Source organism: Microcaecilia unicolor, chromosome 8, assembly GCF_901765095.1.
Source record: "Microcaecilia unicolor chromosome 8, aMicUni1.1, whole genome shotgun sequence".
Taxonomy (NCBI): Eukaryota; Metazoa; Chordata; class Amphibia; order Gymnophiona; family Siphonopidae; genus Microcaecilia; species Microcaecilia unicolor.
In genome coordinates this window covers 102,360,215-102,387,816 of record NC_044038.1, presented here as the reverse complement: position 1 = coordinate 102,387,816, position 27,602 = coordinate 102,360,215, and the positions used below count along the sequence as shown (strand labels likewise).

The following is a 27,602-nucleotide window of genomic DNA, read 5'->3' as shown; positions in this document are numbered from 1 at the left end:
TGTGTCATTTCTGGGAATGTTAGTTTTCTTGGGGTGGGGTGGATTATATCATCATAGAAGCAATGTTAAGAGTGTGCATTCTTTCAGAAGAATGTGAAATGTCATTTCAAACAGATGGGGCTCTTGATAACTCAACACATTATCCCAGTTCCTGAAGGCCATCCCTCACTTATGCATACACAGTCACAAAACAGAGGGTAAAACAGCATACAAGCATAAACAGAAACAAAAAAGCAACACTGGGTCTTCAGGATAGAGATAAATGTCGTCCCTTAATATGAAAATGACCCGATACGGGCCGTGTTTTGGCATACAAATGCCTGCCTCAGGGGTCTGACATAAAAACACATAAATATAATCATAAGCACTAGTATGGAAGAGAATGGGGTGTTTGACCACGGAAATACAAAACACTGTTTTCTTTATTTCCATTATGTTTTTAGCTAGTGTCATATTCCTAAGTAGTGTTGGAGGCTTCTTTTTATCAGATATTTTATTTCATCTTTTCTTCCTTTCTTTTCATCCTTTGTTTTTTCTTTCATGTTTTCATCCTAGTAACAGACCCACTCCATAGAGGTTCACTTTAAGTGTTTCCCAACGCACGCATCAGCTGATTCATGACGTTTAAGGTTAGTACTCCATTTACAAGCCTATGCACATTCTTCAGTGCAATGCTTACCTTCTGATAACAATGTACCTTCCATCCGTGATTGATGTGTTTTTTTGTCTCCCCTCATCCTCGCACTCCCCACTGTGGTGCATTTACATACCCATCCGCTTTCTTCTTTTGCTGTCACAGACCCACTATACGGAGCACCGTCGAGTTAGGTCAGTACTTATGCAATTAGTTCAAGTATTCCTTTATATCCTGCAAATATGCGTTCATCATGCCACTTAGGTAGTGCCAGTTCTTTGCACACACACACCCATGTGTGTACGTTTTTTATTTACAGTATGAGTAAATGTATATGTATGTCAGTTCTTCGGGCTTTAGTTTTCTGCCTTTCAGTTTTTAGACACCTTATCTATACATATATTTTTTTATTTATTTCATGGTTCCTTGGATGTTTTCCACTATATGTTTATTTACATTTGGTTTTCTGTCTGCTCTCCCTTCAAGTTCCTCACATATAAATATTTTTTTCTTCCCTTCACGTCACTGTTTTTTCTCTTTTTTCCCCTCCCCCCTTGTTTTCTCTTTTTTAAATCTTTCTTTCATTTTTTTCTACTTTTTTCCAGTTTTCGTTCCCCCTTTTTTCTCCCTCTGCTGCCCCTTCTCTCTTTCTTTTCCTGTTGCCCCCCTTTCTCTTCTTTCTTTTACTTTTTCCTTCCCTTTTTTTCATTTTGAGTTTTGTTACATATTTATGCATTTTTTCATTTTTCAGCTCATTTATCGGAAATGTGTTTTTTTCCCCCCATTTCTGACCTTAGTCTTATTAATAAATCCTTTTTCATGGACCCTAGTCTCATTAATAAATCCGTATTCACGGACTCAAATTGATTATCCTTCTCCATTTCTCTTTTTTTCTCTAAATTTTTATGGGTTTCATCACTACTAGTTTAATATCTTTTACATTTTTTACTTAGACATATTCCCCAGAGAAGACACACAGACATGTATGATATGCATAGGTTTATCAGTATTATGTGCACAGAGACACACAAATGCATTTAAGCATATAGATTTTTACAAAATTTTATTGTCTATGTATTATATATAGATATATTTAATTATTTATATGCGCTGTATGTTCCATTTCTATTTATGTATTTTTTATTTTTTAGCCATCTGCAATTAACTGTGCACATTTTTTGCATGCAATATTCACACTCTAAGATTGACATAAGAGTATTTTATATACATTTTTGATGTAGAGCTTGTATTTAGCTATTGATGTATACATATTTTTATTTGTTTTTAACTGTCTATTTGTATATGTTTTTGAGTATATTTCATTAGTTTTTATTTTGTAATATTTTATATTGTTTTAGCTTTTAGCATTCGATTCTCTGTTTATATACCATTTGCTTTTATTTAACGTTATTTGTATATATGTGTTTTGTAGACTCCTGATGCAGGCCTAACGGCCGAAACACAACGGTTGTGGAGAGTCTTTTTTTCATCAATAAACAAGTATTTTTAAGATCCATCTTTCCAGGTTTTGTATTTCCGTGGTCAAACATCCCACTCTCTTCCATACCTGTGTTCTCCCGTGGGACATTTGAGTTCTCCACTGAACAGCGGATCTTGTGAGCATAAATAAACACTACACATATATTTCAAAAAGAACATTCACATGATTTAAATAGTTTGATAACAACAACCAGTTAAACCAATTTAACAAAATATAACAATAAAAGTGTAAGCAATAAAAAAAATGACAAAATATAAATGCACACAACTTTAACACAAAATATTTGATAAAAACATAAAGATTAAAGACTAGAAATTTTAAAAAATACGGCAAATGAGGACTAAGATACAGTACAAGAATGACACCATCATCATCCCATATAGTTTTATTTTTCGTGGGAGTTTGTGTTCATCCACCTAGTGGATTTATTTATTTATTGAGAACATTTATATCCCAAATATTCCCAACATAGCAGGCTCTATGTGGCTAACAATATTTAAAGAAATAACATCATATTAGTGCAAGGTCGGGACAGAGAATAAGGATCAACTTGGGGAGGGGGGAAAAACAACAGGGGAAACAACGAGGGACGGCAGGAAGTTAAGTTACTGCGGAGTAAGTTTTATCATAGAGATAAGTCTGGAGGAATTTCTTAAACAAAGTGTGGTCGGTAGTCTCTTTTAATGATGATGGTAGAGCATTCCAGTAACGAGGACTCACAAAGCAAAAAGAGGAGGCGAAGAGCAATTTGTATCTTAGATTCCTGCAGTTAGGATAGTGGAGATTGAGATAAGTGCGAGACGGCTTTATAGAATTTCTTGGAGGGAGATCAATCAGGCTGAACATATAAACTGGAGCAACCCCATAAACGATCTTGTGGGTGAGAGCACAGACTTTGAATTGGATACGCTATTTTATTGGGAGCCAGTGGAGCTTCTCTTTTAGAGGTTTTGCTGCTTCAAACCGAGGTTTACCAAATAGTAATCTCGCTGCCGTGTTTTGCGCCGTCTGGAGTTTCCTTAGGGTGTGTTCTTTGCATCCGGTGTAAATCCCATTGCAGTAGTCAAAATGGCTCTACACTAGAGAGTGGAGTAGAGTCCGGAAAAGGTCAAACGGAAGGAACTGCTTGATACGTTTTAGTGAGCGCATGGAGAGGAACATTCTTTTCATAATAGCTGATACCTGAACGTCGAGGGACAGGTGGGAATCCAGAATGACACCAAGGAGCTTCAAACTTTCTGCGATAGGGATAGAGAAGTCAAGCGCAGAAATCGTGCCTGGGATAGATTTATTGAACTGGGAGGAGAGAATGATGCATTGCGTTTTTTCCTTATTAAGCTTGAACTTGAATGCGCTCGCCCAACTGGCCATGATGGCAAAACTGCTCTTTACTGCGTCAGAGATTTCAGTTGAAGAAGATCGGAAGGGAATGTAGATAGTTACATCATCTGCATATATGAAAGGGTGCAGGCCATGGTTGGATAGGGCCGTAGCAAGTGGTGACATCATAATGTTAAATAGGGTTGGTGATAAGGGGGAGCCCTGAGGAACTCCACAGTGGGATCTCCAAGGTGGTGAAATAGAGGAATGGACTTTGACCTGATAGGATCGATATGATAGAAATTCTCTAAACCATTCTAAGACATAACCTCCAACACCGAATTCAGATAGTAAGGTAAGAAGGAGGTTGTGGTCCACCATGTCAAATGCGCTGGACATATCAAATTGTAGAAGTAAGATGTTTTTCCAAATTGAAATTTCCTTCCTAAAGTTGGAAAGGAGAGTGACCAGTACTGTCTCGGTACTGTGGTGAGACCGGAACCCTGATTGGGAGGCATGGAGAATAGATAATTTATCCAGGTATTCAGTGAGCTGTGAATTGACCAAGCTCTCCACAGACTTGACTAGTAGCGGGATAGTTGCAACAGGGCGGTAGCTAGAAATTATGTCAGGCTTGGTCTTCGGGTCCTTAGGGATTGGCGTAAGGAGAATGCTACCGTGATCGATGGGGAAGCGCCCTTGCTGGATCATGAAGTTCAGATAGGAGGCGTAGTCAGCAATAAAACACTCCGGCGCTGATTGGAGCAGGTAGTTTGGACAGCTGTCCAGTTTGCAGTGCATTTTAGAGAATTTGCGAATGGCTAGGAAGACTTTCTCAGTTGAGACCGTGTCAAAGGTAGTCCAAAAGCGGTCAGCTGGACTTTGGCCATATGAAGGAGCAAGGTCAGTGAGAAAGTCATCTATACTAGAGGCGCACAAGGGGAGCGAGTTGTGAAGTGATAGGATTTTTCCCTAAAATAGTTTGCCAGCTGAATTGCTGACGGCATGCCTGCATTTGGTGAAGTAATCGGGGAAGTGTCAAGGAGAGAGTTCAGTTGCCGGTAGAGCTTTCTAGTATCCTTTATAACTGTTAGAATTCGTTTCTGAAAGAAAGTTCTTTTGGCTTGCTTGATTGCGTATTTGTACTTGCGGTAAGCTTGCTTCCAAGCCGTTAATGTGTGGGCTAGCCTTGATTTATTACTCGGGCCTCAGAGTTGACTCTATAGCTGAATCCATATTGCCCCATCTGGAAATCGCTTCAGTCAAGGTTCACAGCAGATCTCTTCATGATTCTCTATGTTGTATTCTGTTCTATAGGCCTCCGAAGAATTGGGCTGACAGTCAAACACATTTCATGGACTTTCTCTCCAACTCCTGCACCAATTTCTCCAGCGTCCTCATCCTGGGTGACCTGAACCTTCATTTAGAAAATCAACTCTTACTTAATGCTTGTCAGTGCCTGAGTTTCCTCCAACTACTGGAACTTCAATATCCTGATATGCATCCGACACACATAAAGGGCCACACCCTTGATCTCCTTACTTACAAGTTCCTCGATGATACCATCCTTTGTCTGGCTAATACTAAATGGTCTTCCGCTCCTTGGACGGACCACTACAAGTTGAGCTTTACGATCAATTGGCAGAAGACTAGCCAGCCACTCCCTGATGAACCTACCTCTTACTACACATGAGGGGAAGTCGACCTGGCATCTTTTTGGGAACAAATTTATATGTGCGACGCAAGTAAACGCAGACTCCTTTGATTTCCCTACGCGTTGGAATGACAGATGTCTCTGCATCTTGGATTGCCTCCTACGGTGGGATACCAGTGCCAGAAATGGTATTCGAAGCTGATGAGTCGGAGAAACTTAATGAATTCTCTGTAAACCTGGAGGATGTAATGGGGCAGTTCTACAAACTGAAGAGTAGCAAATCTGAACCGGATGACATTCATCCCAGAGTACTGGTAGAACTGAAAAATTAGCTTGCGGAACTATTGTTAGTAGTATGTAAGTTATCCTTAAAATCGAGCGTGGTACTGGAAGATTGGAGGTTGGCCAATGTAACGCTGAATTTTAAAAAAGGTTCCAGAGGAGATCCAGGAAATTATAGACCAGTGAGTCTGACGTCAGTGCCAGGCAAAATGGTAGAGACTATTATTAAGAACAAAATTACAGAGCATATTCAAAAGCATGGATTAATGAGACAAAGTCAACATGGATTTAGTGAAGGAAAATCTTGCCTCACCAATCTACTACATTTCTTTGAAGGGGTGAACAAACATGTGGATAAAGGTGAGCCAGTTGATATTGTGTATCTGGATTTCCAGAAGGCGTTTGACAAAGTACCTCATGAAAGACTCCAGAAGAAATTGGAGAGTCATGGGATAGGAGGTAGTGTTCTATTGTGGATTAAAAACTGGTTAAAAGATAGAAAACAGAGAGTAGGGTTAAATGGTCAGTATTCTCGATGGAGAAGGGTAGTTAGTGGGATTCCCCAGGGGTCTGTGCTACGACCGCTGCTTTTTAATATATTTATAAATGACCTAGAGATGGGAGTAACTAGTGAGGTAATTAATTTTGCTGATGACACAAAGTGATGCATGTGGGAAAGAGGAACCTGAATTATAGCTACATCATGCAAGGTTCCACTTTAGGAGTCACAGACTAAGAAAGGGATCTAGGTGTTGTCATTGATGATATGTTGAAACCTTCTGCTCAGTGTGCTACTGCGGCTAAGAAAGCAAATAGAAAGTTAGATATTATTAGGAAAGGAATGGAAAACAAAAATGAGGATGTTATAATGCCTTGTATCGCTCCATGGTGCAACCGCACCTCGAATATTGTGATCAATTCTGGTCGCTGCATCTCAAAAAAGATATAGTGGAATTAGAAAAGGTGCAGAGAAGGGCCACAAAAATGATAAAGGGGATGGGACGACTTCATATGAGGAAAGGCTAAAGCGGCTAGGGCTCTTCAGCTTGGAGAAAAGGCGGCTTAGGGGAGATATGATAGAGGTCTATAAAATAATGAGTGGAGTTGAATGGGTAGATGTGAAGTGTCTGCTCACGCTTTCCAAAAATACTAGGACTAGGGGGCATGCGATGAAGCTACAATGTAGTAAATTTAAAACGAATTGGAGAAAATGTTTCTTCACTCAACGTGTAATTAAACTCTGGAATTCATTGCCAGAGAATGTGGTAAAGGCGATTAGCTTAGCGGAGTTTTAAAAAGGTTTGGACGGCTTCCTAAAGGAAAAGTCCATAGACCGTTATTAAATGGACTTGGGGAAAATCCACTATTTCTGGGATAAGCAGTATAAAATGTTTTGTACATTTTGGGGATCTTGCCGGGTATTTGTGATCTGGATTGGCCACTGTTGGAAACAGGATGCTGGGCTCGATTGACCTTTGGTCTTTCCCAGTATGGCAATACATATGTAGGAGCTACCTCTGTTCATATGTGAAAAAGGCCAGGTATTCTGTTAGCATCAAGTGTCTATGTAGGACTGATCTGTACTTATCCAGCTTGTTTTGTTTTCTAATAGGTAATGTTCTTTTGCACACTGCAGTGTTCAGGGTGTTATTTATTTTTTTAGTAAGGACTTTATGTGACCGTCTGGAAGTTAGCTTGCAAACATACTAGATTCTGTGGGCCAACTTGTTAAGAATACTTTTTACTTTGTAGTACAAAAGTAGTTTTAAGAGCTGTACTTTATTACTTTTACTGTATCTCTGTCTCAGTCCTCTGGTCACAAAAAGTGGCAGGCTCTCTATCCCTATACCCATCCTCTAAATCCTCTAATCCCACAGGTAACATATTCTGTATCTCTGTGCCCATCCCTTAAACCCTTTAGTCCCAGTGGTGACGAGCTTTGTATCCCTGTCCTAGTCTTCTAAACCCTCTAGTCCGAGAGGTTATATTTCTTCACTCAATGTGTAATTAAACTCTGGAATTCATTGCCAGAGAATGTGGTAAAGGCAGTTAGCTTAGCGGAGTTTAAAAAAGGTTTTGGATGGCTTCCTAAAGGAAAAGTCCATAGACCATTATTAAATGAACTTGGGGAAAATGCTGGGCTTGATGGACCTTTTTTTCTTTCCCAGTATGGCAATACTTATGTACTTATGATCCTACTGAGGAACTTAGAAAGGGAATCAATTTTTGGGTGTCCTTTGGTTTTGACTCTGGTTTTTTTAACACCTAAAGAGAAGGACTTCCTCACAACAGACCACCCCACAATACCAGTCATATACGTACTCCTGAAGATACATAAGACTCTCGTTAACCCTCCAGGCAGGCCTATTGGTTCTGGGATAGGCTCTATACTTGAACCTCTAGATCTGTTTTCGTGGATTCTTTTTTGAAACCTCTGGTGCCCATGGTGAAATCATGTATCTGTGACTCCTCGCATGCTATTAATTTGCTTAATGAGTTTGATGGTGATCTGACGGATCTCATTCTGGTTACTTTTGATTTGGAATCATTATATACTAACATTCCTCAACAACACGCTCTCAAGATAATCACTGATGTGTTGAATGACAGGGATAAAAATACTCGAGTACCTACAACATTCATTGTCCAACTAGCATCTATAGCACTCCAAGACAACTATTTTTGTTTTCAAGGGAAATTCTTTAAACAAATTAAAGGCACTGCTATGGGTGCTAGTATGGCTTCCGACATTGCCATTTTATACGTGGCGTTCTTTGAACATCTGTACCTTGAGACACATCCCTATCAAGACGAACTTCATTTTTGAAAGAGATATATTGATGATGTCCTCGTACTTTGGAAAGGTTCCATTGAAAAACTCCAGGAATTTCACATGTGGCTCAATACTTTAGATGTCAATCTGAAATTTACAATGCACTATGATCTCCAAGAAATTCCCTTTCTGGATATCCTGATCCAAAAAGATGTTTATAATTTCAACACTACGATATACAAGAAACTGACTGATAAGAACAATTATCTTCATTTTCAAAGCTACCATAATAGAAATCTCAAGGAGAATTTACCCCTCTCTCAATTTTTGCGACTGAGAAGAGTGTGTAGTGACTATAATGACTTTGAACATCAGCTAGAACCCATGGCTAAAAGATTCCGAGACAGGGGCTACCCAGAACAGTGCATTTCTAAGGACATCAGTAGAGCTATGGCTGCAGACAGGGAAGAGTTACTCACAAAGCATGAAGAACGAAAGAGCCCCGACACCGTATGCAGTTTGAAGTTTTCCAACCTCTCCAAAGACATTAAAAGGATATTATGCAAACACTGGCATATCCTTGAGGACCATCACTGCTTCCAGAACAAATGGCTTATTGTGGCTAACCTGCGCAGCAAAAATATTAAGGAGATTATAGCCCCTTCGGCACTTCCTGTCACACCATCTACAGTACCTTCATTCACTGGACACAAACCGTGTGGTTCTTCTTCTGTATGTCCATCCTCTATGACCATTTCAATGTTTACTCATCTGCAGACAGGGAAGGAATACCCTCTTAAATACTCCTCTAATTGTAATACCGAAGGTATAGTATACCTTATCCTTTGCCCCTGTGATCCAAGGGCGTAGCCAGAACTGACATTTTTTTTGGGGGGGGGGGCTAGAGTTAACATGGGGGGCCACTAGGCATATAGGTGTGAGTAGTGCTTGGTATACTCCTTCATAATGCCTTAGAGTGCACTTGATAATGGATTTCCAAGTAAATCAACATAAACCACATGCACACTTATGGAAACCTTGGAAACACTGACATTTTTTAAATGAAGTTGCATTATCCCATAACTTAAATGTTGCCATTATAGTAGACTTGAGTCTGGTCAACCTCTCAGCACACATCACAGTATCCTGGAAAATAATTACTGCAGTGGCACATATCCCTCAAGTTTACTTTATAAGAAATACAATATACCTTATTAAGCTGTACTAATAAAATAAGTCTCCTTGTCTCTTCCTCTGGTTCTACTGCTTTCTTTCCTTTCTGAAGCTGACATGAACCAGTTCAAGTCCCTGGAGTTCCTTCCACCCCCTTCTCCTTACGAATTATAGCCATATGTATAAACATATACACCCCAGAGCAAGCACGTTACAAAAGTAAACAACAACTTCTACAGAGTACATCCAAAGATTAATTGTTATTTTCTCATTTCCATCTTCCAACATTCTAGACAGCAGATGTACAGATCAGCAGGACTCAAAGCAGTCCAAAACAAGTAGTCAGAAATAACACAGTTTATACCTAATTGTTCAACCACCCTTAGGATTCACCTTTGGGTTTAGAAAGCAAAACCACATGTATGTAAGGACTGGATAAAGGAATTAAAACAAAGTGTAAAGCAAATGCCCTTAATATGTAATACTTGGTAGCAATAATGAAACTGTAATGGAATATTCACAAAGCAAGCAGCCTGAGCCAACATATTTATTTTCCACTGAACATAATTAACTTTGTATGAACTTGGTGGTTAACAGTGGGCTGAACTGGACAATGCTGCCACATTGAGACTGACTCTGGATAGAACTTCTGCATGAAGGAAGCCCTTCCCTCATTATTTAATACCTCTCTGTGAAATAGTAGTAATAAAAAGGCAAGTGCATATTTATAATATACCATGCAATCCACAAAACAAAAGGAGAAAGTTCCCACATGCCATCTTTTTCTTTTGATGTACAGGAAAAAAAGATGTTAACTGCTCTCAGGTGTCAATCTAATTAATGTCAATAGTAAGTCTGATTGTTAAGCACTTCATTCTCATAACATTGTGTTTGTTTTGGTGGCCCTTTACTAGGTGAACAATACAAGTGGTCCTTTAAAAGGTAAAAACATCTCTGCACGAATACAAGTGGTCTCTATAACCAGCCCCTCCAAATGACACAATGATTTACAATTTAGAACTAATTACTCAATGCTTCTCCTGTGTACCTCTGCATGCTGTAAAGCCGGCATGTTTGAAAATATAAGCGAAATCAAATAAAAATGTTACCAACAATAAAGGACGACAATGTGGATATAGCAGCTCATAGGTATGCTTGCTTTGTTTTGGGTGAATGGGACTGACCGACAGCTGCGCAGAGGAGAGGGAAAGGGAGACCAGCTTAATTGGCTTCAGCTTTTTGACGTCTCCTGTTCCAGCTCCCTGCACCACTGTTCTTCACTGCACCCTTTCTTCAATTTTCTGGGCTACCGGCAGCGTCAGTAAGGTAAACACACTGTTTTCAGTGGCCCAGGAAGCTCTTCCTCTGTTGCAGCTTCCCGCCTGGGTGAGACAGGAAATTGTAGCAGAGCAGAGGGAAAGCTTTCGGACCCACTTTTCCAATTTCCAGTGTTTACCTCACTGACGCTGCCAGTGGCCCGGAAAATTGAAGGACAGCGGTGCATAGTAGTGCTGTCCAATTCAGTCAAAAAGTTTTTTGATTTGATTAAATTCAATTCACTAAAAAAAAATTGGTTTTTAGATTTGATTCAACTTTATTGACATAATATTAGCATATTGACCTCACTATAATAGACAGGGTAAAAAATTCCCCCTTAGCCCCTTCCTTAGCTTCATCCATGATGATTTCAGATCAAGAAGACTAGATACTCTAGCAGCCATATAATTTAATAGAGCAGCTGGCTGTCAGCCAGGGAAGCCAAAGTTAAAATCCAAGTTTTCCCAGTCACACATCTTTTTGTGAATCGGGCACAATAGATTGTCAGCTCTTCTGGATCCGCTTCAATCTGGCTTTCGCCCACTTCACTCGACAGAAACGGCATTATCCAAAGTCTGTAATGACCTGTTCCTCGCCAAATCCAAAGGTCATTACTCCATCCTCATTCTCCTCGACCTATCCGCCGCCTTTGACACTGTCAATCACAACTTACTTCTGGACACCCTGTCCTCTTTTGGATTCCAGGGCTCTGTCCTCTCCTGGTTCTCCTCTTATCTCTCCCATCGTACCTTCAGAGTACACTCTCATGGTTCTTCCTCCACCCCTATCCCGCTCTCTGTTGGAGTCCCTCAGGGTTCTGTCCTTGGACCCCTTCTTTTCTCTATCTACACCTCTTCCCTGGGCTCCCTGATCTCATCTCATGGCTTCCAGTATCACCTTTATGCTGACGACACCCAGCTTTATCTCTCCACACCTGACATCACTGCGGAAACCCAGGCCAAAGTATCGGCCTGCTTATCCGACATTGCTGCCTGGATGTCCAACTGCCACCTGAAACTGAACATGGCCAAGACTGAACTTCTTGTCGTCCCACCCAAACCCACTTCTCCTCTACCTCCACTCTCTATTTCGGTTGATAACACCCTCATTGTCCCCGTCTCTTCTGCCTGCAACCTCGGTGTCATCTTCGACTCCTCCCTCTCCTTCTCTGCGCACATCCAGCAGATAGCCAAGACCTGTCGCTTCTTCCTCTATAACATTAGCAAAATCCGCCCTTTCCTCTCTGAGCACACCACCCGAACTCTCATCCACTCCCTCGTTACCTCTCGACTTGACTACTGCAACCTGCTCCTCACTGGTCTCCCACTTAGCCACCTATCCCCCCTTCAATCCGTTCAGAACTCTGCCGCATGTCTTATCTTCCGCCTGAACCGATACACTCATACCACCCCTCTCCTCAAGTCACTTCATTGGCTTCCGATCAGGTACCGCATTCAATTCAAGCTTCTGCTACTAACCTACAAATGTACTCGATCTGCAGCCCCTCCTTACCTCTCAACCCTCATCTCCCCTTACGTTCCTACCCGTACCCTCCGCTCTCAAGACAAATCCCTCCTTTCAGTACCCTTCTCCACCACCGCCAACTCCAGACTCTGCCCTTTTTGCCTCGCCTCACCCCACGCGTGGAACTCCCCGAGCCCATACGCCAGGCCCCCTCCCTGCCCATCTTCAAATTTCTGCTTAAAGCCCACCTCTTCAATGTCGCCTTCGGCACCTAACCTCTACACCTCTGCCCAGGAAACCTAGACTGCCCAACTTGACATTTCGTTCCTTAGATTGTAAGCTCCTTTGAGCAGGGACCGTCCTTCTTTGTTTATTTTGTACAGCGCTGCGTAACCCTAGTAGCGCTCTAGAAATGTTAAGTAGTAGTAGTAGTAAAAAAATTCCCCCTTAGCCCCTTCCTTAGCTTCATCCATGATGATTTCAGATCAAGAAGACTAGATACTGTAGCAGCCATATAATTTAAGAAATGGTCTAACAGATCAGCTGGCTGTCAGCCAGGGAAGCCAAAGTTAAAATCCAAGTTTTCCCAGTCACACATCTTTTTGTGAATCGGGCACAACAGATTGTCAGCTCTTCTGGAGGGGAAATTATCTAGTGTACCCCAACTTGCCTTGAACTCAAATTTGGAGGGGGTGGGCTAAACAGAATTCAGTGAAAGGCAGACATGGGATTATGTGGGGGAAGGGAGAGAAGAGTAGCAGCCTTGTGCTTCTAGCACCTCTTCACCCTTCCAACTAATCACCATCAGTGCAGTTAAGCCCAACCCCGCCCTGCTCTGTCGGTGTTATATCGCTTCACATACTCTGTACATAGATCTGTACCCTTTTTTTTCTTTCCATCCGCTGCATCGCACCCACTTTTCCAATTCTCTGTGTCTCCCTCTTATACTCCATGTTCACATCCGCCCTTTGTGGTGCTGTACTTCTTACCTGGGCCCCAAAGCAGCAGGAGTCTGCAGGACTCAGGAGCATGCTGAGAACAGTCAACAGCAAAGTCCTCAGCTTATCCATTGGCCCCGAGTAAAACGGGAAACAAGATGTCAACCAATGGCCAGCGCGACTGGGGACATAGAGAGGGGCGCTGCGGGGGAAAGCGGGAAGGTGACGGCATGGAGGGGCGGGACACCGCATCCTGCATCACGTGAGGGAGAGGGGAGCCCAGAGGAAGGTGGTGGCGGCAGAGAGCGTTGGAATTGTGAATTAGACAACAATGCTGCAGGGAGCGGGATGGCAGCCAGTAGTGCCTAAAAAAAAACAGGCGCTTGACTGGCCATCAGGGTTGGGGGGCCTGAAGCTGGAGTGGGGCCCCAAGGTCCCCTGTAGCTACGCCACTGCTGTGATCTCATCTGTGTAGGCAAACAATCAGAAAAATTAAAACAAGAATGATTGAGCACAGAAGCAACATCAGGAGGAACAATGTAACAGCACCTTTAGTCCAACATTGTATCAACTGCTCTCATAATTTCTCTGACCTTCACTATCTAGTGTTTAAGATATCAAGCCACCCTGGAGAGGAAGTAACACGGATAGGATACTTCTGCAACAGGAACAAAGATCCATTTTTGAATTAAACACTGTCTCCCCTGCTGGTCTTAATGTGGAGATAGATTTTTCTGTGTTTTTATAAACACCATCACTCATGAGTATGATGCATGCTTGTAGATTATCCCTCAATGAGTATGATGCATGATTTTATTTACGCTGCCTTCCATAAAGTTACCACCATGTTTATTTACAGTTTTATTAATTATTATCTCTTATCATGTTATTATTTTTAACACTTTTAATTGTTCATGTAAGTATATGATTGTACAAAGGACTACAAGCCCTTATTACTATTCATCTGGTATCAAATTTTTAGGAACATTTGAGTATAGGTTCATTTATGATCCAGCTATTGTTAACCTATTGTTATGTTATTTGCTAAATAAATTCTAACGCTTAACCTCTTTCTGTCTTACATATAGAAATTAAGCATTCCCTCTGTATTGAATCTTTGCATTGAACTTGAGAAATTCTCTGGATCGTTTTATTGCAACTTTTATATCATAAAGACCTAGTTCAGCCTTTAGTTAGCAACCAGGACCTTGTTATGCAGCTTACAGGACCTTTGAAGGTACGATCATGACGCTGTCTCCCCACCTTATCTTAATATAAGCACGTCTTAGTGCATGACCTATTTTTTGGTGGTTTTACACCAACAGTGTCTGGTTCGATTACACGGACATTTAGTAGGCTCTGGGTAAGTTTGCGTGGAATTATGTCTAAGATATAGTATGCGACACCCAAACCGGCTTCTGAGTATGCTGACGCTAGCCGCTGGAGTTCTAAATATTTTGATTCATTAACAGGAGGCTATATACTTTAAATATAAACAAACGGCCGTTATGTGATACATATACGTAGTTTTATGGATGTTCATATTCCGCTTTATTTGGCCTCTCTACACAGCGTGAAAATGAAGCGCGAGGTCTTGTACACAAGATAACATTGCGTATGGCTCGCGGATAGGGAGTAAAGTCTCACTTTGATGCAGATAGGTGGCATTATGCAACTGCTAAATCTGGCAGTTAAAAATTTTTTTTTTCTTAATTGTGTATATGCTATCATGACATGCACTCACTAGGTTGCAATATATGGTGATCTTTCAAGGAGTTTTTTCAGACATTGTAAGACGTAGCCTTGCTTCAGTAGCATACATACAATTAGAAGTGCTGTCTCTCACTTTAAGACCACTCAGATATGTTCCCTATGTAAATGAAGCTAGATTTTTTCATTATGTGCATAACTAAATAATTTTCTCAACCTAAGTTTAAAAATAGAGTGGTTGGCACAATATCTTGGATTGAGGGAGTCACGGCAACACTTTTTCAGAGGCAGAGACATTTTGCCAAAGCATAATCACAAATATTGGGGTATAAAAGTTTTTTTTTCACATCGCCATATAATATTAAAATTAACCTCCCCTGTTTCAAATTAGGTAACATAACTGAATTGCTTGACTATTTTCATCTATTTATACTTTGAAGAATCATTCTGGTAAGCCCCCTTTTTTTTACACACATATATATATTATTTTTTTACATATATTTATTTACACATAATATTTTAATACTTATGATACTATGATTTTTATATTTAAAAAAGAATACTTTTTAAGAAAAAATTCAATACAGTATTTCTATATGGCAGCTGTTTTTTGGTCTTGTTTCACCTTATTTCTCTGGGATGATGATGGTGTCATTCTCGTACTGTATCTTGGTTCTCATTTGCCCTATTTTTTAAATTTCTAATCTTTAATCTTTATGTTTTATCAAATATTTTGTGTTAAAAGTTGTGTGCATTTATATTTTAATTGTCATTTTTATTGCATAAACTTTTATTGTTATATTTTGTTAAATTGGTTTAACTGGTTGTTGTTATCAAACTAAATCATGTGAATGTTCTTTTTGAAATATATGTGTGGTGTTTATTTATGATTATATTTGTGTGTTTTTATGTCAGACCCCTGAGGCAGGCGTTTGTACGCCGAAACACGGCCCGTGTCGGGTCATTTTCATATTAAAGGACGACATTTATCTCTATCCTGAAGACCCAGTGTTGCTTTTTTGTTCCTTTCCTTTCAAACAAATGCACATCCCTAATATTTTCCATAAGTTAGACAATTTTCAAAGCTGTGCCTAGCAGGGGCAAAATTCACAGATTGTGTTATCAGTTCTCAAAGGGACTGTGTCAGCATACCTTCCTTTTGAAAACTGCACAAGGAAAACAAACCCCCTGAGATTTAGAACCACTTTTTCTGTAGGTCCTTTCTTGTGTCCTGGGAATACCTCCTACCCACACCCTGAAACAAAATGGAACAAAATGAAATACAGCTGGTGTGCCCAGCCCCTTTCTGGGCCCATAATATGGACAGTCTTCAGAAAGCCCTTTCAGCTGAGAAAAATGCCCTTTACATGGATAGATGGCTTTGGAAATGTGTCTTTCCCGTGAATGAGGACCAAGCATCTCATCTCTCTATAGTAATGCCTCTTCCTTTTTCTAGATAGGTGTGTACATAACATCTGCATCAGGAAACTGACATCTTGTGAACTGAAGGGACTGCAATTACATCTTAATCTGACTGTTCATCGTAATTGTTACCAGCAGCGTAACTAGAACTAAATGCACTCTGGGTGTTAAAATTAAGATGGGCCCCTTTAACACCATGTTTCCTAATGTACGGGGTGCTGGGGGTCCCCTTCAGAGCTCTAAGGGAGTGGGGAGGAGGTATGTGTGGAAATTGAGTGGTATCTGGAGTAGAGTGTGAGTGTATGGGTGTAAATATTGGTGGTTATTGAAGGTAAGAGTGGCAATGGTTTTGGTGTGTTGGGTTAATGTGGTGTGTGTGTGGGGGGGGGGGTATCTAAGACAGTAGGGTGCTGCATGGAGATAGGCATGTTTCGGACAGTCTATGTGCACAAACACTTGTTACCCTCAAAAGTGGTTTTGGAAATAGTTCCTCTCCATATTTGAACAGAGACAATGGGCCTTATGCACAGAGAAATTAAGTATCTAGTTCATTCTGCAATATTTAGTCTTTCACACAGCCCCAACTCTGGATTCAAATAATTCACTGGCCTCCCCAAAAGCTATTCCTCTGCAACTGGTTTCTGAAACAAATTGATAAAATTCCTAAAATCCACAGAAGTAGCATGACATAATGCAACATCAAATGGATATTTGCATGACCTGCTGCAGATTCCTATTGAGGGAACAGATGTATGTGCCTCAGTAATGCTGCCTGGCACACCGAAGGCATAGCTATGCATAGTATTATCCTGAACTGCAAAAGCATGGCTCTATATGCATTTGTGATATTTCTTGACACTCTGGGAGCATGGCTGTGTGTCTGCTGTACTGCATGGTACACTGAGGGAATGGCAGACTGAGCTCCTATATACTCAGTTACCTGATTTGGTTTTAGAACGGTGGTTTGCAAACCTGTCCTGGGGGACTTTCAGCCAGCTGGATTTTCAGCATATCCATAATGAGTATACATGATATAACTTTGCATTCAATGAAGGTACTGCATGCAAATCTTAGCCAGGATCAGGTGACCCTCAGGGGGAGGAATGCTGGCTTCGGCCTAACCCCTGGTAAGCCTTTTCTTGGTTGAGAGGTGCCCAGCTCTCCCACCGGTTGCCTTCTCAGGTGCCGTGGAGGACTTGCAGCTCATCTGCATATCCTCGGAGCCTTCGCCGGAGTGACTCCCAGGTCCGTTCCGATCCACTCGGGGCCTCTGCTCAAGGTACACAGTGCTCCTACCAGGTGCTGTGGAGGACTTGCAGCGTTCTGCATATCCTCACAGCTGCATCCGGGGTGACTCCCAAATCCACCCCGACCTTCCCAGGGCCTTCGCCACAGTTACCCAGGGCTTTCGCTCCACCTACTCAGAGCTACCAGGTACTTCTTAGCCAGGATCAGGTGACCCTCAGGGGGAGGAATGCTGGCTTCGGCCTAACCCCTGGTAAGCCTTTTCTTGGTTGAGAGGTGCCCAGCTTTCCTTCTAATAAGTTCTGGGAGAAGAGGATATTTCTCTGGTAAGTGAACAAATTTTGCTTGTGCTTTCGGAACTTGAAGATTGGGGTTTAAAGGAGGAACTGTAAGTTAGTGATAGGCTAATATCCTTAATACTTTAGCAAGTTTTAAATTACGGAAAAACTCAAAAAACACTAAGATGGAGTCAGCAGTCCAGCAGCGAGAGGGGTGCTATCCAGTCTTTTGCATTGAGTGTCACATGTATGATTATCTCCCAATTGGTGAGGTGTCATATGTGTGTGCCCGATGCAAAGAGCTCCTAGCTCTCAGAGAACGTGTCCGTTCTCTTGAGGCTAGAGTAGCAGACTTGATGGAGCTGAGGGAGACAGAGAGGTACATAGAGGAGACCTACAGGGATGTTGTAGAGAAGTCCCACCTCCAGTCAGGTAGCCCCTGTGCTACCTTGGAGGAGGGAGGTCTCCTAGAAGGAGAGCATCACCCTGGTGAAGTAGGAAGTACTCCTGTAGCCAGGACCTGCCCACCAGGGGATGTATTATCCTTTCGCACCGAGGATATATCTCCAAATGTTGCCCGGGAGGGAAAGGTTAGGACAGCTGTTGTACTTGGTGATTCGATCATTAGGCATATAGATAGCTGGGTGGCTGGACGTGAGGATCGCCTGGTGACTTGCCTGCCTGGTGCGAAGGTGGCGGACCTCACGCGTCACCTAGATAGGATTTTATATAGTGCTGGGGAGGAGACGGCTGTCTTGGTACATGTGGGTACTAATGACATAGGAAAATGTGGGAGAGAGGTTCTGGAAGCAAAATTTAGGCTCTTAGGTAGAAAGCTGAAATCCAGATCCTCCAGGGTAGCATTTTCTGAAATGCTACCTGTGCCACGCGCAGGGCCCAAGAGACAGGCAGAGCTCCAGAGTCTCAATGCGTGGATGAGACGATGGTGCAGGGAGGAGGGCTTTAGATTTGTTAGGAACTGGGCAACATTCTGGGGAAGGGGGAGCCTATTCCGAAAGGATGGGCTCCATCTTAACCAGAGTGGGACCAGGCTGCTGGCATCGGCGTTTAAGAAGGAGATAGAGCAGCTTTTAAACTAGAAATGGGGGGAAGGCCGACAGTTGCTCAAAAGAGCATGGTTCGGGATAAGGTATCTTTCAAAGATATCACCATAACAGGGAAGATAGAGTATCCTGATAGTGAGGTTGCAAAAGAGATTGTAGTAGATCGGGTATCTTTAAATAACAATAAAAATCAGACAAAAGATTGCCAATTAATACTGTCAAGTACTAAGCATGATGTACTTAGGAACAACAAACATAGTTTGAAATGTCTATATGCGAATGCCAGGAGCCTAAGAAATAAGATGGGGGAGTTGGAATATATTGCACTAAATGAAAAACTAGATATAATAGGCATCTCTGAGACCTGGTGGAAGGAGGATAACCAGTGGGACACTGTCATACCGGGGTACAAATTATATCGTAGTGATAGGGTGAATCGGATTGGTGGAGGGGTAGCATTGTATATTAACGAGAGCCTTGAATCAAATAGATTGAAAATTCTGCAGGAAACAAAACACTCCTTGGAATCACTGTGGATTGAAATTCCATGTGCAAAGGGGAAAAGGATAGTGATAGGAGTGTACTACCGTCCGCCTGGCCAGGACGAACAGACGGATGCGGAAATGTTAAAGGAAATCAGGGACGCAAACAAACTGGGCAACACAATAATAATGGGGGATTTCAATTACCCGCATATAGACTGGGTTAATGTAACATCTGTACACGCAAGGGACATAAGATTTCTTGATGAAATCAAGGACAGCTTCATGGAACAGCTAGTTCAGGAGCCGACAAGAGAAGGAAAAATACTAGACTTAGTCCTTAGTGGTGCTCATGATCTAGTGCAGGGGGTAACGATACGAGGGCCGCTTGATAACAGTGATCATAATATGATCGGTTTTGATATTGGCATTGAAGGAAGTGAAACTAGGAAATCAAGTACACTAGCGTTTAACTATAGAAAAGGTGATTACGACAAAATGAGAAAAATGGTGAAAAAAAGACTGAAAGGACCAGCTCGCAGAGTAAAAAACTTGCATCAGGCGTGGATGCTGTTTAAAAACACCATCCTGGAGGTTCAGGACAAATATATTCCACGTATTAGAAAAAAGGGAAAAAAGACTAAACGTCAGCCGGCGTGGCTAAACAGTAAGATAAAGGAAATCATTAGAGCCAAAAAACAATCCTTCAGAAAGTGGAGAAGAGAACCAACTGAAAGTAACAGGATAGATCATAAGGAATGCCAAGCCAAATGCAAAGCGGAGATAAGGAGGGCAAAAAAGGACTTTGAGAAGAAATTAGCGTTGGAAGCAAAAATACATAGTAAAAATTTTTTTAGATACATTAAAAGCAGGAAACCGGCCAAAGAGTCGGTTGGGCCGCTGGACGAAAATGGTGTTAAAGGGGCGATCAAGGAGGACAAAGCCGTAGCGGAGAAATTAAATGAATTCTTTGCTTCGGTCTTCACCGAGGAGGATTTGGGGGGGACACCGGTGCCGGAAAGAATATTTGAAGCGGGGGAGTCGGAGAAACTAAACAAATTCTCTGTAACCTTGGAGGATGTAATGGGTCAGTTCAGCAAGCTGAAGAGTAGTAAATCACCGGGACCTGATGGTATTCATCCCAGAGTATTAATAGAACTAAAAAATGAACTTGCGGAGCTACTGTTAGAAATATGCAATCTGTCCCTAAAATCGAGTGTAGTACCGGAAGACTGGAGGGTAGCCAATGTTACTCCGATTTTTAAGAAGGGTTCCAGAGGAGATCCGGGAAATTATAGACCGGTGAGTCTGACGTCGGTGCCGGGCAAGATGGTGGAGGCTATTATTAAGAATAAAATTGCAGAGCATATACAAAAACATGGACTGATGAGACAAAGTCAGCACGGATTTAGTGAAGGGAAGTCTTGCCTCACCAATCTAATGCATTTTTTTGAGGGGGTAAGCAAACATGTGGACAATGGGGAGCCGGTTGATATTGTATATCTGGATTTTCAGAAGGCGTTTGACAAAGTGCCGCACGAAAGACTCCTGAAGAAATTGCAGAGTCATGGAATCGGAGGTAGGGTATTATTATGGATTAAGAACTGGTTGAAAGATAGGAAGCAGAGAGTAGGATTGCGTGGCCAGTATTCTCAGTGGAGGAGGGTAGTTAGTGGGGTCCCGCAGGGGTCTGTGCTGGGTCCGTTGCTTTTTAATGTATTTATAAATGACCTAGAGATGGGAATAACTAGTGAGGTAATTAAATTCGCTGATGACACAAAATTATTCAGGGTCGTCAAGTCGCAGGAGGAATGTGAACGATTACAGGAGGACCTTGCGAGACTGGGAGAATGGGCGTGCAAGTGGCAGATGAAGTTCAATGTTGACAAATGCAAAGTGATGCATGTGGGTAAGAGGAACCCGAATTATAGCTACGTCTTGCAAGGTTCCGCGTTAGGAGTTACGGATCAAGAAAGGGATCTGGGTGTCGTCGTCGATGATACGCTGAAACCTTCTGCTCAGTGTGCTGCTGCGGCTAGGAAAGCGAATAGAATGTTGGGTGTTATTAGGAAGGGTATGGAGTCCAGGTGTGCGGATGTTATAATGCCGTTGTATCGCTCCATGGTGCGACCGCACCTGGAGTATTGTGTTCAGTACTGGTCTCCGTATCTCAAAAAAGATATAGTAGAATTGGAAAAGGTACAGCGAAGGGCGACGAAAATGATAGTGGGGATGGGACGACTTTCCTATGAAGAGAGGCTGAGAAGGCTAGGGCTTTTCAGCTTGGAGAAGAGACGGCTGAGGGGACATATGATAGAAGTGTATAAAATAATGAGTGGAATGGATCGGGTGGATGTGAAGCGACTGTTCACGCTATCCAAAAATACTAGGACTAGAGGGCATGAGTTGAAGCTACAGTGTGGTAAATTTAAAACGAATCGGAGAAAATTTTTCTTCACCCGTGTAATTAGACTCTGGAATTCGTTGCCGGAGAATGTGGTACGGGCGGTTAGCTTGACGGAGTTTAAAAAGGGGTTAGATAGATTCCTAAAGGACAAGTCCATAGACCGCTATTAAATGGACTTGGAAAAATTCCGCATTTTTAGGTATAACTTGTCTGGAATGTTTTTACGTTTGGGGAGCGTGCCAGGTGCCCTTGACCTGGATTGGCCACTGTCGGTGACAGGATGCTGGGCTAGATGGACCTTTGGTCTTTCCCAGTATGGCACTACTTATGTACTTATGTACTTATCCAAGATACTTGAACGTGTTGTTCACCGCCATTGTCTTGACTTTCTTTCATCTGAAGCTACTCTTGATCCACTTCAATCTAGCTTTCACCCTCTTCAAAGTCTCCAATGACCTATTCTTGGCCACCTCCAAAGTTCTCTATTCTATCCTCATCCTTCACGATCTATCTGCTGCTTTTGATACTGTTGATCACAACCTACTCCTTGATACGCTGTCCTCATTTGGATTTCAGGGCTCTGTTCTTTCCTGGTTTTCTTCTTATCTCTCCCATCGTACTTTTAGTGTATACTCTGGTGGATCCTCCTCCACTTCTATCACCTATCAGTTGGTGTACCTCAGGGATCTGTCCTGGGACCTCTTCTTTTCTCCATCTATACTTCTTCCCTTGGTACTCTGATCTCATCCCATGGTTTTCAGTATCATCTTTACACTGATGACTCCCAGATCTACCTCTCCACACCAGAAATCTCAGCAGGAATCCAGGCCCAAGTATCAGCCTTCCTGTCTGACATTGCTGCCTGGATGTCTCACCGCCATCTGAAACTGAACATGAACAAGACTGAGCTTCTTATCTTTTCCCCTAAACCAAGCTCTCCTCTTCCCCCATTCTCTATTTCTGTAGCTAACACTCTCATCCTCCATGTCTCATCAGCTTGTAAGCTTCGGGACATCTTCGACTCCTCTCTCTCTCCTTCTCTGCACATATTCAGCAGACTGCTAAAACCTGTCATTTCTTTCTCTATAATATCACCAAAATTTGCTCTTTCCTTTCTGAGCACACTGCCAGAACCCTTATCCACACTCTTATCGCCTCTCGCTTAGACTATTGCAACTTGGTTCTCACAGGTCTCCCACTTAGCCATCTCTCTCCTCTTCAATCTGTTCAAAATTCTGCTGCATGACTTATATTCCCCCAGTGCTGCTATGCTCATATTAGCCCTCTCCTCAAGTCACTTCACTGGCTCCCTGTCCATTTCCGCATACGTTCAAATTCCTCTTATTGACTTACAAGTACATTCACTCTGCTGCTCCTCGGTACCTCTCCACTCTTATCTATCCCTACACTCCTCCCCAGGAACTCCGTTCACTGGGTAAATCTCTCTTATCTGCACTCTTTTTCCTCCACCGCTAACTCCAGACTCTGTTCCTTTTATCTTTCTGCACTGTATGCCTGGAATAGACTTCCTGAGCCGGTTTGTCAAGCTCCATCTCTGGCCATCTTCAAATGTAGGCTAAATGCCCACCTTTTTGATGCCACTTTTAACTCCTAACCCTTACTCACTTGTTTAGTACCTGTATTTTATCATTCCCACCTTAGTAATTCCCTTATCTCTTATGTGTCCTGTTTGTCCTAATTAGATTGTAAGCTCCCTTTGAGCAGGCACTGTCTCTTCATGTTCAAGTGTACAGCGCTGCATACGTCGAGTAGCGCTTTAGAAATGATAAGTAGCAGCAGTAGTAGTAGTATTTGTAGTAGATATGCTGAAAACCTGACTGGCTGAGAGCCCTCCAAGACAAGTTTGGGAACCACTGTTGTAGACTTCATTAGTTAGCAGTGGGGATGATGCAGATGTAATTAAACTCTGGAATTCGTTGCCAGAGAATGTAGTAAAAGCGGTTAGCTTAGCAGGGTTTAAAAAGGTTTGGATGGCTTCCTAAAGGAAAAGTCCATAGGCCATTATTAAAATGGACTTGGGCAATATCCACTGCTTATTTCTAGAATAAGCAGCATAAAATGTACTGTTTTGGGATCTTACCAGGTACTTATAATCTGGATTGGCCACTGTTGGAAACAGGATGGCATGCTTGATGGACCTTTGGTCTGTCCCAGTATGGCAATACTTACGTACTTATGTATGATGAAATATTCCTCAGTCTAAAGCAATCACAGATTTATGTCCTGTCATAAGAAGTTCCATGCTGAGTTAGACCAATGGTCCATCAAGCCCAACATCCTGTCTCCAACCATTGTCACTTGGAAGTACCCGGCACAGGTATTGCAAAGCACTGCAGCTAAATTGATTTTTAGTAAAAAAAAGAAATGATCATGCAACTCCATATCTTGTTCAGTTGCATTGGTGAAGGCCAGAATATTTTTTAACCTAGCAAAATATTTGATGGCTATAGTCCTGACTACTTAGTGAGATTGTTTGTTTTTCCATCCTCTTCTTTTTATTCTAGATCAGGGATGTATTGCCTTCTTTACTATCCATCATTAGTTGGCATAAGGTATAAGCCATCATTAGAATTTTCTTTTCCTTACCAGGCAGTTAAGGCCTGGTGCTATCTACCCACCCTTCTCAACATATTTAAGTTTTCGTAAAAACTTGAAGACTTACTTATTTCAGAAATTTTATAGTTAATTTTTTCTTCCATAATTTTCTGTTTTTGTTGTTTTTTTAAAATTCTGAACCCTGCTTTGAACCACTAGTTGGGAGTTGGCAAACTATAAGAATCATGTCACATCACATCACACATCACATCACATCCAACTGATCCGCATAGTAAGATATAATGGCTAATTATTGGACCAATCCTACAAACACTTATCCCAACCTGTTTTAAATCCATCTATAGTTCTATTCCTGACCACATTCTCTGACAATCAATTCCACAGCTTAAATATTCATTGACTTGGTTCCATGGAATTCTCTGTAGTCCTACTATTTTGAGATGGTAAATAGCCATGCCCTCGTGATTTTATCATATTCCCTCTCAGTCATTTCTTCACTTCCTATTAACAAATTCTATAGCTTAATGGTCCATCGATTGAAAAAGTATTTTCTTATATTTTAAAAAAATCTACTACCAGCTAGTGCCACAGAGTGTCACCTTTTTTTTTTTTTTTTACATTTGTACCCCGCGCTTTCCCACTCATGGCAGGCTCAATGCGGCTTACATGGGGCAATGGAGGGTTAAGTGACTTGCCCAGATTCTCCTAGTCAAGGCTCGACTTCGACTCTCATAAGCATGCTCTGTGGGGAAGAACAGCTCATAGGCAGTGTGGAGGAAATTCTATGTATGGAGCCTGGAAAATCCATGCAGAAATCATTTTTGCCTTATTCTATAAGATTTAAGTGTGGTGTATAGCATACACTTATATCCCAGCGCCTAAAATTATGCGCATCCATTTACACCAGTGAAAATGTGCGTAAATCCCTGCATGTAGATTTACAAGGACTGGACCATATTCTATAACAATGCGTGTAAATTTGGGAATGACCACAAAATGCCCATTTCCCTGCCATAACCACTCCCCTTTTTAGATATGCACATTAGAATTTATGTGCAGTGAGTTATGTGTATAAGCTCTAATTATTGCCAATTAGTGCTTATTATTGTTATGGGCTGTTAACAACACTGATTGGCTTGTTAAGCCAATTAAGTTTTGCACATTCTTACGGAATACACTTAGATTTTGCACGGAATGCTAGGCACAATATATAGAATCCAGCAGTATATGGATCATCTTTTAATTTGTTCTGGACCTAACTACAGTACTTTGAGCTCTGGGCTGGGCAGGACTGGATAGTGATTGCCAAATTTGCCATTATAGACAATTGCTTATATTATGCATGTGGACATCTGAGCCTGGCTTTAGTACTACCTGAAAGGATAAATAACCTCTCCCTATTAATTTCTTCTACTCTGTTCATAATATAGGATTGTATCACATCTCTTCTTAGCTTTTTCCAAACTGAACAGCAATAACCAATCGAACTTTTCCTCAGAAAGACGTGCATTCATTTTGAAATGAAATGAAATGAAAAACAGGCAAACAGGCCTGCTTTATTTTGCTTCATTTGAAAACAAACCAAAAAAACACCCCTAATGAAATTCAGGTTTTTTTTTTCTGTTTCATTTTTGTCACAAATTGTTTGCGAATAATGAATGCTAAAAATTAAACTAACAAAACAGCGGGGGGAAAACCCCAAAACAAACTTCAACAAAACAAAATTCTTACCCCTTACCACCACCCTGAAACAAAATGAAACAAAGCTGGTATGCCCAGCCCCATTCTGCTCTGTTCCATTACAGAAGCCCTCCCCATCAGTCATCCCTTTGACATAGTGTGCACTGTACCAATAGTTTATATATTTTTAAAAAACTCTTTTGGTCCTCACAGGAGCTCCAGAGATGGTGTATGCAGAAAACTCCCTTCAAGGATTCTGCTAAATCCAGATCTTACAAAGGACCTAGAACAGAAGAAGGCAGAAAAAGGGGAAAAAGTGAAACTCTCTTGTAGTGGAATGTCAGGTAATTTGCTTCTATTGGTACAGTCTGATTTGATCAATCATCTTGGGATAAATTCTGAACATCCTTAGAGAAGGATAATGGCAGAAGTGGTAAAATGAGATGGCTCACTAGGCTGTAGCTCAACCAAACTTTGGCCACATGGCACCTGTAACTAGGAAGCAGAGGCTAAGATTAGTTTGTTTACCCTTTCTCAATCATAACTGTATAAAGAATAAACTGGATACTTGAGTTGAAAATAAATTGTGAACATTTTCGAAAGGACGTCCAAGACAGAATAGAGACATCCAGCTCATAACTTCCTAAACAGATGTCCATCTCACATGTATATTCCCACTGGAAATAGATCAGGATTTCTTGTTCGAAAATACATGAGATGGATATCCGTGTGCTGAGTATGTCCATCATGAACAGCCATTTCATAAACTGGAACATCCAAACATATGAACTGCAAAAAAGCAGGGAAAGGATTCTTAGAAAAATGACCACACAGACTTCCTTGCAGAGCAGCTGTGCAGCCTAGTGGCTAGTGCAGTAGACTTTAAACAAAGGGACCCAGGTTCAAATCCCACCTTAACTCATTTATTTTGTAATTGTGAGACCTCCAGGAACAGAAAAATGCATACCGTACCAGAATGTACACCACTTCAACAGCCTCCAGGTTTGCAGGTGGCTTATATATTTAGGTACAGTAGATATTTTTCTGTTTCTGGAGGGCTCACAATAAAACAAAATAGTTAAAATAGGATTTGAAGCTGGGTTCTTTGACTGTACTCAGTGGCGTTCCTAGCCTGGATGACACCCGGGGCGGATCGCCGATGCGCCCCCCCCCCCCCGGGTGCAGTGCGCCCCCTCCCCCACCGGTGAAATGACACCTCCTCCCCCCCTCCCCGGCGAAATGACACCTCCCCCGGGTGCACGCCGCTGGGGGGGTGCCGCGGCACGCGCCTGTCGGCTCCGAGTTCGCTAACTTTGCTCGTTCGCTGCAGCTCCCTCTGCCCCGGAACAGGAAGTAACCTGTTCCGGGGCAGAGGGAGCTGCAGCGAACGAGTGAAGTTAGCGAACTCGGAGCCGACAGGCGCGCGCCGCGGCACCCCCCCAGCGGCGTGCACCCGGGGCGGACCACCCCCACCCCCCCCCCCCCTTGGTACGCAACTGACTGTACTAACCACTAGGCTTCCTGCTTTGATAAGACTGCCTATAATACCTGCAGCTGTCATAGAGCCTGATATCCCCTTTCAGTTTCATTTTCAGAGGAGAGGGAGCGAGAGAGAGAATGGCAGCAGCCACTGAGGGTTTAAGGAGGTGTTATGACTTGATTCCTCCAGTGGATAGTTGCT

The 27,602-nt window shown here is 42.0% G+C and overlaps 1 protein-coding gene across 1 annotated transcript in view; it reads right to left on the bottom strand.

Annotated features, from left to right (window-relative positions):
• LGI4 (leucine rich repeat LGI family member 4) overlaps positions 1 to 27,602 on the bottom strand; it is a 176,063-nt gene that overhangs the window by 42,233 nt on the left and 106,228 nt on the right. The window contains 1 exon segment of the mRNA XM_030212961.1: positions 26,133 to 26,204. Coding sequence (XP_030068821.1) covers positions 26,133 to 26,204 — 72 coding nt within the window.